The 14,164-nt window shown below is 35.7% G+C and overlaps 3 protein-coding genes across 3 annotated transcripts; 2 read left to right on the top strand and 1 right to left on the bottom strand.

Annotated features, from left to right (window-relative positions):
• The first annotated feature begins 97 nt into the window (after positions 1-97).
• Positions 98-2,619, top strand: LOC118056113 (alpha-soluble NSF attachment protein). The gene is made up of 9 exons (XM_035068233.2): positions 98-470; positions 554-603; positions 689-761; positions 862-941; positions 1,182-1,333; positions 1,523-1,682; positions 1,783-1,830; positions 2,089-2,169; positions 2,340-2,619. Exons 1-9 carry the CDS (start codon positions 326-328, stop codon positions 2,415-2,417), a joined length of 867 nt encoding a protein of 288 aa, XP_034924124.1. The 5' UTR covers positions 98-325; the 3' UTR covers positions 2,418-2,619.
• A 4,074-nt stretch (positions 2,620-6,693) lies between these two features.
• LOC118056123 (uncharacterized) lies at positions 6,694-9,864 on the top strand. Its single transcript, XM_035068242.2, has 2 exons — positions 6,694-6,995; positions 7,713-9,864. The coding sequence occupies exon 2, from the start codon at positions 7,921-7,923 to the stop codon at positions 9,667-9,669; it is 1,749 nt and encodes a 582-aa protein (XP_034924133.1). The 5' UTR covers positions 6,694-6,995; positions 7,713-7,920; the 3' UTR covers positions 9,670-9,864.
• Positions 9,865-9,981: 117 nt separating this feature from the next.
• LOC118056119 (wound-induced protein 1) lies at positions 9,982-12,031 on the bottom strand. Its single transcript, XM_035068238.2, has one exon. The coding sequence runs from the start codon at positions 11,794-11,796 to the stop codon at positions 11,311-11,313; it is 486 nt and encodes a 161-aa protein (XP_034924129.1). The 5' UTR covers positions 11,797-12,031; the 3' UTR covers positions 9,982-11,310.
• Between the last annotated feature and the right edge of the window lie 2,133 nt (positions 12,032-14,164).

Below are 14,164 nucleotides of genomic sequence, written 5' to 3'. Positions count from 1 at the left end.
TAACCCGGACCGGTCCAGCAAAACGAGTCCACCCGCCGGGCCAATCCGGGTTTAATGGCTTAAAGATACAGTCAAGAAATTGATACTGCGGAACTTATTTTAACAGGACCACGATACTTGAGGGGTAAGTCATACCTCGAAACAGAATTCCGTGGCATCGCCTTCATTGTTAAGTTTTAAAGCAAGATTGACTAATCCTTCACGCGCTATTTCGCCAACCAAACCATCTATCATCCTCTCGCTGTTTTCCTTTCTCAACACAAATAGAAGGGAAAAGGAGAAAATCAAAAGCAGAGATAGAAAACTGATAAAGAAGATCAAGGAAATGGGGGATCATATTAGAAGAGGAGAAGAATTCGAGAAAAAAGCAGATAAGAAAATCAACGGCTGGGCCTTACTGGGCTCTAAATACGAAGATGCTGCTGATTTGCTTACCCAATCCGCCAATCAATTTAAACTCGCCAAATCTTGTATAAATCCCACTTCCTTCCTCTTCTTTTTATTTCCTTTTTAATCCATTTTATAATAATAGTTTTTATTTTATTTTTTACAGGGGATAAAGCTGGGTCTGTTTTCATCAAGTTGTCTAATTGTCATTTAAAGGTATGATTATGATGTAATTTAATCACTGTTCCTTAATTGTAATTAGTGTTTGTGATGATAATCAGGTTAGTAATTGTTTTTACAGTTGGATAGCAGACATGAAGCTGCAACTGCTTATGTAGATGCTGCAAGCTGCTACAAGAAAACATCAACTAAAGGTGTTTGTTAAGATTTGATTTTTTAATTGATTATGACATTAAAATCCCATTATTTTGTAATTTAACAAGTCAATAATTTATGCGGTTGTTGTTCTTATAGGGGCTATCTCGTGCTATTTGCAAGCAGTGGATATTTATGTTGATATGGGAAGGTATAGCAATGCTGCAAAGTATTGCAAGGTACTATGATTTGTAGAAATGAATAATTTTTAGGAGTCATTTTCCTTGTTTATTTAGTGATTATGGGCTAATTTATTTTGATAATATAGGGATTTCGGTATTAATCTTGATGATTAAAAAATTATTGTTGCCCATATGCATCTGACATGTATTTGTAGTGTCTAGATAGCATTGAAGTGTAAGTTATGCAGTTGATATGGATAACTAATATCTTCAGACTTTTTTTTTTTCCTGATTCAGGAAATTGGTGAGTTGTATGAGCTCGAGCAAAACAGTGACAAGGCTATTCTGTACTTTGAAAAAGCTGCTGATTATTATGAATTTCAAGAATCAAACTCCCTTGCTAACAAGTGCAAGCTGAAAGTTGCAGAAATTTCTGCTCAACTTGAACAGTAAGTGAATTCAGTTAAATAATAAAGCTATTAAATTTTCTTGATAATATACCATTACACTCATGCAGTTGGGAGTCTTTAGTTGGTTTTACTTTGTTTTCTTTTCTCTAATCACAATCTTGTGGCTAGTGGGGACGGCATGATTTCTATCTTGTGGATGAATTAATTCTGTTTCACTTCGTTCTTCAGATATCAGAAAGCAATTCAGATATATGAAGATGTAGCACGACAGTCGCTCAACAATAACTTGTTAAAATATGGAGTACGAGGATATCTTCTGAATGCTGGGATTTGCCAACTCCGCAGAGGCGATGTTGTTGCCATAACCAATGCATTGGAGCAATATGAGGTTCAGTTGCTATAGACAATGGATATCTATTTTGCATGTGTATCTGTATCAACATGTCGTTTACTTTTCTGAATAAATAAAATATCAATTGGCTGTGCAGAATTTGGATCCAACATTTTCTAGAACTCGAGAATACAGATTTTTATCAGTAAGTGGATGCTTCTCAATTATCAGGCTTGCTATTTGTCATGCATTATATGTAATTGAGTTACCTTGTGCGGTATTAAGTTTATTTTTTCAGCATTTTGAGTTCATAGACATAATAGCGCACTGCTAATATGGTAAAGAAATTGGTTGAATGGAATGAAGATTATTAGGCAATAGGTTGCTGGTGAAATGGTGACCTTGATGTGTCATTTTGCAAGTGCTTTCTTCATGCTCATTGGTTTTTATTATAACTTTTCAGGATTTAGCTACTGCAATTGATGAGGAGGATGTTCCGAAGCTCACTTCCATTATCAAGGAATTTGATAGCATTTCCAAGCTGGTACATCTTTTTTTGGCGTTGAAGTTTAATTCTTGCAGTTTCTTTCTTTTGGAATCTGAAGTTTACTGAATCAGTTGCAACCGTAATTTGGCAAAGACTGCACTGATCTCAACATTACGTTTTGTAAACATTACGGAGTTAGCACTGACCTGGAATGTTATGTTATGTAGGATTCTTGGAAGGTCACACTACTGTTGAAAGTCAAGAATGCCCTGAAGTCCAGAGAACTAGAGGATGATTTGACCTGAAAATTCCAGTGATTTTCAATAATTCAAAATATTGCTCTCAGAGCTGTATATATTAAGAGCATAGCACTAGCTATAGCGTACATATTTATATGTATCTTTTTTCAGGTCCATTGCTTTGCACTTATACTGGAATAAATAAGCTTGCATTTTGTGTGAAAAATTGATAGGTATTAATGAAGGTTTGTCTTGATACCTTATTCAATTCATGTGTAAATTGCCTAATTCTTTAATCCTCATCAAGTAGAAGGGCATAAGCATCGGTCGAGTATATGTTTGGTTAATTATCACGTTATAATTTTTCATGAATTTTACTTAAAAATCTCTCTTAAAATCTTGATTAGAATCTGAATTATCAAGTGGTTCACGAGCAGTGAATTGGACCCTAACTCTGGGAAAGTTGTGGTAAGATTCTCTTCCTTGTGTTAGTTGAAGCAGTATGATAAGCACCCGTTGTTAGATGGTCCGGTCTGGGGATCTCAAACGTGTCCTCGTATGTTTGCATGAAAAACCAGCTCGAGCAAGATCAATTATTGGAGTTACAGTTGCTTATGATGTTCCCGGTTCTCGTAAGAAAGGCAAATTGTCACTAGATTATTTACCCTTGTTATGTTTCGTGGTGTCAGCTCGTGAGTTCTTTCTTTTGTTCTATTTTGCTTGCAATAATGGTTTATTCCAAACTGCTTCAAGGTTTTGTGACTTTCATCACACTTTTATGAGATTATTGTGAATTGTGGCGAGTTTTTTTTTTATTTTTATGGCCTATACTCTCTAGTAGTCAAGTGTTTGTGCTTAAAATTGAAGATTGCTTTCCGGGCCTGCCCCACGGATGTATTAGAAATGATTCCTTGGGATTGGTGTCAAGCTAAGCAAATTGCTTCTCTCCAAGAACAGAAGACTCTGTTGGCTGTAAGAGATACGGATCCGCCTGTCCAATAGATTTCTTTAGTGTTCGACTTTATCATGAAACAACTCGAAACATGGGTTTAGTTTGTTAATATTTTCAAAAAAAACTACTTGAATACATTTGATCTTGTTTACCGACAAATAATAGATTGATACCATCTTAAATTCTTCCAAAAATGCTCCTGTGTAGGAGTGTTTTACAAGATTTAGAAAACTAAGCTATAAATTAGAGTAACCTAACGAAGGACTGTGTTCTTGTAACATGTCACTGTTGGTGCAGGTGGAGTTTCAATTTCAAGGCAGCGTTGATGCGAGGCGAGAAGATGCTTCTTCCTACACAAAAGGTACAGCAGAAGTGTATGCATAACTATTAAACCCGGACAAATAGGCAGAATGAATAGGCAAATCCGTGATTTGAAACTTGACCTTAACCGATTTTAATTTGAACTGATATTAATTTGAGTTGATTTTAAAATTGACTTAACAACCCTAGATCACTCGGTTGATTTGTCAAACTAAGCTAGGTCAAAATCAAGAAATATTTTTTTATAAAAAAAACTGAAACAACTTTGTTTTGAAATGGAAAATGATAAATCATGTTGACCCGATGATTTGATAATTTGCAGGTTGAACCTTAATCTAGTAATTTAAATCCGGTCTGAGAATTATATTGATATACAATTTGTGGTGGTGTTTTATAACTTTACAATTAAGAAATTAATTTTATTCTCCCTTCCACCATCTTTTTGTTAAATGCATCCCAAAATATTATCGTAAACAAAAAAGAAAAAAAGAAAAAACAGGTGGGCTATTACATATATCATTATTCCCTTTAAATTGTCACCCATGTTTCTTGCCTAAAAAACACATGTAACTTGTATTTCCTGTATCCAGGAAGAAAAGATTCACTCGCATTTCATCCTCTCGAATTACTGAAATATAGCAATAAGCATCTTTATCTTTAAGCTGTGGCATTGGCAAGTAACTGGATAGATAAAGCTTACAACTGTGGCATTTCTATCTTGAAAAACATCTCTGGACATTTTCCTCATCATCTCTGTAAATCTCCTCTTGTGAGTATAGCTGTTAGGTTTGTGGCTGCTCACAGTTGTTTTCTCAAAGACAGGCAACATCATCGATCAGATCACCTAGCTCCTGCTCACATGTCATTACATGCAGCTCCAAGTTCAGGATTTGATGACGACTGGTGCACTCTAAACTCTAGACAAAGGTTAATTCAAGCAATTGTGCTTTTGTTGGTTTGGGAAAACTGTTCTTTTGAGGGGCCTGAGGCACTCTAATGCAAGTATTTGACTTTCTCCAAAGACAGCTCTTGTCTTAACGTAGAGAATGACGATCCTCACTCAGCCACCGCCAGCAGAACCAAAATTGGAGAGTTGTGCACTGAGGGATGTGGTCCAGCGGTGGAAGTCCCTTACACTCCATAAGTTCAAATTTTATTGTGTATGTTTGTTATTTTCGTGTTGCTTTATATGTTTATTAGCTTGCAGGATATTAAATAAGTTCTAGGAATTAGTTGTGGTGCGTGTAAACTAGATGGGACATTTTGATTTATAAAAAAAACAAAATTGAAGAGTTGCTACTGTCAATGGCAGCAACCTTCTAACGACAGATGGATCGACTTTCTAACGATAGCTCTTGTCTTACCAGTGAGGCTTGAGAACCTTAGCCTAAGCTGGGTTCCACAGACATGAGCCCATAAGCAACCATGAGTTCAACTTGAAAAATTTTCTCAGCCCGAAAAAAGGAACCTTGTCTGGAAGTTCCTGTAAGAAATTTCAGCATCATATCGGTCTAAAGTGCCTTCATGATAATTCCACGGTCTAATTTTGAATGGAGCACGAATTTTTTGCTGAAAAAATATGTAGATTTTTCTTGGTCTAATGATTCACGTAACATAATAAGTTTTCTTATTTAATTTTATTTTAATTTGACTGGATCAAGACATTTTTTTTTTTGCACCAAACCTATAATGGTTATGTGCTCCAAATTTTTTAACCCATTTCCAAGTAATTTTTAAGAGCTCTGGTAAAACACTCGATCCTGAGAAGAGAGCTAGGTTTAGGTTGCAACCCGATTCTGGGTGTCGGGCAACCCCAACATCTTTTTGTAGGTTTAGACATGCAACCCAAGCCCAACCACCAAATAATGTGTCTTAACCTATTTTTTAATTTTGAAAACATGTGTTTAGTTCTTTTTTCTTCCTTTTTTATTAATACTTGTATAAGAGATATCATTTCTCATTATTATTCATTAATGCTTATGTAAGAAATATTCTTCTTTATTAATACTTGTGTAAAAGATATGTTATCATTCATAAATATTTTCACGGTGAAATTAATCCCCAACCCTTTCATCCAAGAAAAAAATAAAATTCAAAAGTTATAAATATTCTTTAAACTACTAGGTAAAGAGCAAGTTTTTCTTCCATTAAAAAAATACAAATTCAACACAATAACAACCTAAATAGTAGTATTTAAAGCTCTTTCAATGTATTTATTTATTTTTCTATATAAAATTGCTGATTTTATCAACGGATGATCCTCAAACATCCTAAAAGAATACTTTTTGCATGTATCTATAGATATTTATTAAGAAAGTTTACCTTCACATTGGAGAAATGAACTATTTAAAAAGATATTTAACCAACTTATGATTCAATCACTAAAAAAACATTATTTATAAATACTTTTGATTTTAACACTTCATCAATAGTATAAAATAATTTTTTTTTATCAAATTACATGTTAATTAAAATTAAACCTTCTTATGGAATGATTTTAGAAATGCATCGATGTGGTGCATACAAGATATTTAAATTTTTTACAATACCAAGTTTAAATATGAACATAAAATTTAAAAATTAAATATATCTTATTATTAATTAATATTAAATCCCAATCAATTTTTAATTTTTTTATTTGGGTTTGACCAAGAGAGAGAGGAATTCTTTTTAAAAATGAATTTGTTAAAAGTTATGGAAAAATAACATAAGTTAAAAAAATATTTAAAAAACAATACCGTTTAAACAAAACCATATTTTTGAAAATTTATTTTGTATATAAGTGTTATTCCCAATTAACTCAACTCTTCTCTTAACAAAAATTCCTTTACAATCATAAACAAGAGGGACCTATTTAACTTAAAAATTATACTTTTGTCATCATATACCTGAATAATGTGGGTTAACTGATAATGTAGGATGGGAGACAAAAAGTTTGTTTTGTTAATGACCTAGTTGTGAATCAAAGAATAGTTTGGGGACTAAAGAATATTTACTTTTCCCAAAAAGCACACATACAAAATCAGAAAAGTATTTGAGGGCAACAACCTTTATGTCACCTCCAACCTTTTGACCACTTTCAAAAGGAAAAGTAATAGGGAATTGGGCTGTAAATTTTTGAATCTTCATGAGTTGCTGACAGCCTAAATTTTGAAAGAGAAGAAAAAGAACAAAGACAGCAAAAGAATACTGTGACTTATATTCTGACATCTGCTAGACCCTTGTACTGTTGTGTTCTTGGGATTGTTGTCAGGCCAGACTTGGTAAAGCTTTGGTCGTTTTCTTTTTTCTTTCTTTGGCCCTTCTTTTTCGTTAATGTTCAGGCAGCAAGGAAACACTTGGGAGGATCACCTTCCATGGGCAACCTTCAGGTACTGTTTAGCTTTAGCATTGCTATTTTTTTTTTTTTTCTATAAAATCATTTCATTCTTTAGTTTCCTTTCTGGGTTCGTCCTTAAACCTTTCTTATCACACTGAATTGTCTTTAAAGTTTTTTGGACTTCAATTTTTGTGTTTGTCAGGGAATTGTTTTAATGTGTTTGATGATTAGTCGCTAATTTTAGTGTTCGTGTGTTGTTTTCTTTCACATTATTAGTTGTCATGAGAAAGCTTATGGGTTCTAGCTTTTTGGTGGGATTTGAAAGAAATTCATAATATGATGATTGTTCAAGTTTATGGCTTTTAGGGTGTTTTGAAACTAACATAGAAACTGATTGCTGATGTGCTAAATCAGTTAACTCTCTCTCCATGGGTTTTGATAATGATTACGGGTATTGGATTAGAGAAGTCTTGTTTTGTAATCACTGATGTTAAAAATAAGCTCCCTGTGTTTATTTTTTCAGTGAGTTCTTTATTGGTAAGCAATTCAACTCAATGTGTCATTGTAGTGATTTTAGAAACTGAAATTTTTGGACAAGCTCGGCTTTTCGATTTCTATAGTCTCTTAAGGCTTTCATTTTCTTTAGATTTGATTAGAAGGCTCTAATTCTGCTTGTTGAGTAGAGGTGATATAGTTTTACTGTGATATTAGACAAGATATTTATTGTTATTGGCCTGGTTTGGAATCTGATTGGTCCTTTATTTTGTAGTTTGAATAGGTTTTGATGGTACTCTTGCAGCGCCAACATGATATGGGTTTTGAATTTTTTTTGTGATGAAAATTGCGAAGATGATGAGGTTTAGCATTCTGGTCTGTGGCATTTGGCATAGTGGTGTAGACAACATCCATTTGTAGGCTTGTGGATTCAAAGATATCAGATCCTGAGAAATTCAAGAAGAGTCTAGCTTTCTGGTAAAATGGTTTTAAATAGTAGTGGAGGGGGCGTGGCAGAATTTAAGGAAGAGCTGCCGACAAATCAGACTGAAAATGATCCTAGGGCTAGTAATGATAAGTACGCTGCTCTTGATGTTTCAACTTCGCGCAAGGGACTTCTGAGTGATGACAAACTGAGCGTGGGGAAACAAAATGCATTAAAAGCTATTCCGGGGAGGCTAAACATACTGAAATTTAGTTCCAATGGTGGTTTATCTTCTCCATCGACTAAATTCAAGCAGATGGCAGAGGAAAGAGATGAAATTTCACGTTCTGTACCTTCTTCCACTAGACAAGGTTATCGAGAACATTTTAACAGATTCACAACGCAGAAAATTGACTGGGAATCTTTATGGAGCATCTGCAGAAATTGGATCAAGAATCCCTTTAACATGGTGCTTTTTTTATGGATAAGTTGTGTCGCAGTCTCGGGAGCGATCCTTTTTCTTGTAATGACAGGAATGTTGGACGCTGCCCTACCAAAGAAATCACAGAGAGATGCATGGTTTGAAGTCAATAATCAAATCCTCAATGCTCTGTTTACTCTTATGTGTTTGTACCAACACCCAAAGCGATTCTACCACCTTGTACTTCTATGTAGGTGGAGGTCGAAGGACATAACCAAACTCAGAAAAATATACTGCAAAAATGGCACATATAAACCTCATGAATGGGCTCACATGATGGTAGTGGTTATGTTACTCCATTTGAATTGCTTTGCTCAGTATGCTTTATGTAGTCTTAATTTGGAATATAATAGATCTGAACGACCTGCTATAGGTGTTGGTATCTGCCTTTCTGTTGCCATTGCTGCTCCAGCAATGGCAGGTTTGTACACCATCATCAGCCCCCTTGGTAAGGAGTATGACTCTGAATTTGATGAGGAAGCCCAGAATCAAACTCTCACAAATAGTGCTAGCCATCTTAACCACCGCATGTCAATGGAGAAGAGATTCTCATTTGTATCAAGAGATGAACAGAGAATAGTTGAGTATGCACCCGAGTGGAGAGGGGGATTGTTTGACTTTCGGGACAACATCCGTACAGCTTACCTTTCTCTTTTCTGCAGTTTTTGTGTTTTTGGGTGGAATATGGAAAGACTTGGATTTGGAAACATGTATGTTCACATTGCCACTTTTCTCCTCTTCTGCACAGCTCCATTTTGGATTTTCAACTTGGCTGCCATCAACATTGACAATGAGACTGTCAGGGTGGCTCTTGGATTAACTGGTATCGTGCTCTGCTTGTTTGGTCTACTCTATGGTGGCTTCTGGAGGATCCAAATGAGAAAGAGATTCAATTTGCCAGAAAGTAACATATTTATTGGAAAACCAGACATTGCAGACTGCGCACAGTGGCTTTTTTGTTGTTGGTGCTCCCTTGCCCAAGAAGTTCGCACAGCTGACTTCTATGATATTGTCGAGGATAAGTTTTGCAGGAAACAAACAAATGAGAGTAACCACCCCACTCTCCCCTCCTTGCCCCGTGAAGATGGAATAGTTCAGTTCATGTCTAGCCCAACTTCATTTCATAACAGTCATAGACTGTTGGGGCTTGGGGCTAAGCGCTCTCCGAGTCCAAGCAGACTGTCAAGAGATCATTATAGTCCAGGCAGGCAGTTATCCAAGGTGGAGGAGGATTTTTCCATGAAAGATATGAACCCGCCAGCTTTGGCCTTGATACAAAAGGAAGTTACTGTTCAAAATATATTGAGGGAAAATAATCACCTTTAGCACTTCTGCAGAGAACAACCATGTGCTTTCGCTTTTGATTTAGAGATTTATGCGCAACATTGTGCCTAAGTTCCAAAGATTCATTTTTAAAGCATACTAATGCTACCTGATATGTTGTATTGTGTCTACCTCTATGAATCCGTTGTATTTTTTCTTAGCTAGCAACCGAAATCCATCACTTCAAGTATTAGATCTTGCATGCAGTTTGATTGCTCTCTTTGCTAACTTTTGGGCATTGTCTTCAGGTGCTTGACGATCGAAACCTACTGCTGAAAGCTCAATGAACTGCAGTAAGTGTGCTGGTTCATTGGTTTTCAAAACATATAGGATGTCATTATTTCTTTTGCTTCCATTTGAGTCCCCTCTCTCTCGCAAAAAAATTATATATCCTGGCTAAATGATCAAGAGATTTATTTTCGAATAATCCTCTATTCAGGGGTGGAAAAACTAATCACGACCCTCAAAGGCTGCTTACATTTTAAGATCGCAATCTGTTGCATAAATCCTGCAGTCATGAATCTTGGGATTGCTTATATACAGTTGCTTCAGCTGTTATTTTCTGCTTAACTTATTTTTAAAGCATGATTTGTGTTGTTCTATTGGAAGGCTGCTTCATGTATGGCTTGCGCTAAAGCCACCTAACTTGTAGCTTATTTCGTGAGTTCTTCGGATGTAGCATCAACTAAAACTCTACATTACAACAGACCAGTAGCTGGCATGGCAGCATTCCTAAAATTTTGATTGTTTTCCTTGAAATCTTTTTACGTCAACAAAATTCGAGTAGTTTTTTATTCTTCTTTAATTTCTCGTACGTTCCCGATTCCATCTTGAACTAGGCATTAGATTCTTATATGATTGTGCAAGACGTTTTACGAGCTGCACAAAACATTAACTGGATTCAGTGCTCCTCATGACAAGAAGGACCTTCTGCAACTCATATACCCTTGACCTTGAGCATAAATGCCACTACTCTCTACCATTCACATGCTTTTAGAGGTTACCTTCTACAGTAAGGAATAGGGATCGATACATCAACACAGAAATGAATTTTTACCATGCATGCAGGTAAATTGACTTGTTAATATCTTCTGATCTTTGATTGGATTCAATTATGGATAACAAAGGGTCCACTTTATAAGCAGGAATGACAAGGATTGAGCTTGAATATGTTAATTAATGCTGAAAATCTGTGCCTAAGAAGGTAGGGTGTCATTGTAGTATGACTGGACAGAAAAGGACGAGCAAATAGAATGGCCTATATATCGCAAATCATTGCATGTCTAATGCCTGAAATTAACTCCTTTGCATGGTGTTGGACCACTCCAGATACTACTGTACCAGGTCATATCTTATGTAATTTCTACATTATGATCAGACAACTTTTGAAGAGCTCAACAACCCGGTTTACCGGAAAATTCTTCCAGTAAGAAACTAGGTACCATGCTTGATTCCATATTATATATATATGGTACGAGTTCAGATATTTTTCAGAGGAGAATTTAAATTAAGACGAAAAAACTGATCAGCTAGCTTAAGCTAATTGGTACACTACACATGATTTTCAGTTTTCTTGTATTATTACTTGTAGGTCTATTTCCCTTTCAAGCAATAATGTCACAGTTGCTACAGAAGTACTATCCCCTAAATACCGAGAATAAGACCAGGCAATGAGCGGCTGAAAAGGTCTCTTGGGTGGCTCTGCCACAAGGTGTGGTTCTCATGTCTAATTTCCCAACCATGTGGGCTTATATCCTTCACGGTGAGCCATGTATTGAAGTACTCTCTGAATTGTGTGATCACACCATCTTTCAAGGTCCATACATGCACCCAGTAAACCTGTGCACCTTCCCAGCCCTCTGCAATCACACAATCACCGACGACCTCAATGCTTCTTGGCTCGAACTTGAACTTGGTGTGGCTGGACTCCCCGGTGAGTATTCTCATCATGTGTTGGCATTGTGGAGGTCCATGGAACCACCATTCTAGATCACTTGCTATGAGTTTGGCCACGGTCCCCATGTGACCATTTGATAATCCCTTATACAGTGCATCAACAATGCCCTTGTTTAGCATTTCTACTTCCGAAAAGGATTCCGGCATTGGGGATTCAGTGGCATTGGCAGACATGGTGTTGTATCCTGGATTTGAATTTAGTAAACTAAGAAGCAAGGCAGGTAATTAAAGAACTTAGAACTGAACCTGAGTGTTTTGGTGCATGGTATGTGGCTAAGTGGAACCTATTTATAGAAAAATTCTGGAGAGTGATGCACTGTGGGAGGGACCATGATTTCTGAGAACTAGTGGTGGACAATGGCTTCTTTTTATGACATGAGAGATCCATTGTTGAATGTTAGCTCAAAAGAATTAGATGTATTTAATGCCAATGAATTTTATGATCGCTAATTTTCAATAATTACAATTTAATGCCGTTCCGTGGACAAACGATGAGTTGTCTGCTAGTCATTGCCAGTACTACTGGCCTTGTGGCCACTTTGGCACCATATGCCTTCGTGTTGTAATCAGCTTTGCGCCATTTTCTTTCTTTATCAATCCTTTTCTCAGTATTAGAGAGCTCCAGATTCCTGATCAAGGTTTTTCTGGGAATGACTAATCTACGTAGGAAAGTTTTGTCACCTCATTTGCAGTTCCATGCAGAAAATTAGGGTAGATTATTTCTTGTTTGTTTCCTTGTTTTCTTGGATTAATCTTGAGCTAAGAAATGACTCTTCGAGTTTGGAATTTGGTTATTTTTCATGTATTTTGCGAAAAACATCTTTGATATTCAAGTTGTGATTTTCAATAATAGTTAAAGTTTGAACATCATAGATTTTTTTCGTAAAATACACATAAAAAAACAGCCAAATATCAAACTCAAATGACAAGATTAATCCAAGAAAACAAGGGCACAAATAAGAAATATTATACCCTAATTTTCTGCATGGAACTGCAAATTAATGAGATGACAAAACTTTTCTATGTAGATTAGTCTTAATTCCCAGAAAAACCTTGATCAGGAATTTGTCGTATTTTGCAAGTAGCATTTCTTGTTTCTATGTCCAGTATCATATATTACTTACAAAACTAAAACAAAAATAGTTTCGAAGAGAACAAATTGGACATGTTCGCATACGATCCCTTTTATATGCCTTTTTTTTTCTTCGAAATTAGACAAATAATTCCATCAAGTGATGAAATGGAGCTCTAGCAGTGGCAATATTGTTGCTGCAGAGTGCAGCCATTCAATACATAGAGTTCCATGAATACATGGAATTCTCCGAGGATCAAAGAAAAGAAAGTCTACACAACAAAACCTTAAGAATCACAAAAACAAATCTCTAATCATTGATTAGAAATGGGATTAAGAGAAGTGATGTCAATCGGAGAGATGTTGATGGTGGCTCCTCAAAAGTTGCTAGGCTGGAAGCATTCTTTGACTGTCTGACTCCTCCTCGCATCCTTTTCTGGAGGAACTGGCTCAAGGTAGCTAGCAAGTCGCTTTCCACGTGTGAGTAGTTTGAGATTAAATTATCCTTCAATTTAGCTCCTACTAGCTACTTGGCTAGTGATCCTTCGAGTAGTTTGAGATGTTGATTGCGGGCTAGCTATATATATATATATATATATATATATATATATATATATAGCCTTTTTGTGATGTATTTTCGTATATAAAAAATTTATAAGTATAAATTAAAATAAAATCAAATAAATTAAAAAATGTATATGTTAATAAAAAAATTATTACTAATAATTAAAAATAACAAGAATGCTAGGTTGAAATTAGCCATATAGGGACTCTTATTATTATTAGCAGCGACAACAACAACATTTTTTTACTAGAAAATTAAATCGAGCCCTCATTTATTGAAATTGGAGAAAAAAATCGTAGTGGAGCCTTAGCTAGCCACGCGAATCTCTAGCTCAAACCTAACAAGAAACCACACCAATTTTCTTCCTATTTATTAGTTTATAAAATAAAGAATTTAAAACTAAATAATCAATTAAGACAATGATCTACGTACCATGGCATTTAAGGATACCAGTTGGATCCAGCCAAGACCACCTCGTGTGCCTTCCTTCATGTGTGGCTTTGGACATTCTCCTACTTCAACTGCACACACACGTCCAAGATTGTTTCGAGTGTTCAATGAACTTAAACCCTACATGGATTCTCTCCCATCTTCGTTTGGTTTTTGAGTCAATGCATGTCAGATCCCTCGAGTCGTAGGGATGCATTTATGAGTCTAATCCTTTTGCTTCACCCTCCATTTCTCAGCCACTGAATCCATCGGAAGGTCCACATCACTCCATCACATGTCTTGTTATATATAATCTTGATTGGTTTCATGGTTCAATATGTATCTCATTGATCGAAAATGCCAAATTACAGTTCAAGGTTGATGAAAAGTCTGTCTACATTTTGGATCATTGGCATTAATTAAGCTGTAAATCTGTTAAAAAAAACACCCATTTACTATACATTTTAATGGTTCAA

Source organism: Populus alba, chromosome 16 (genome assembly GCF_005239225.2).
Source record: "Populus alba chromosome 16, ASM523922v2, whole genome shotgun sequence".
In the NCBI taxonomy this organism is placed as follows: domain Eukaryota; kingdom Viridiplantae; phylum Streptophyta; class Magnoliopsida; order Malpighiales; family Salicaceae; genus Populus; species Populus alba.
This window is presented reverse-complemented; position numbering and strand designations above follow the sequence as displayed.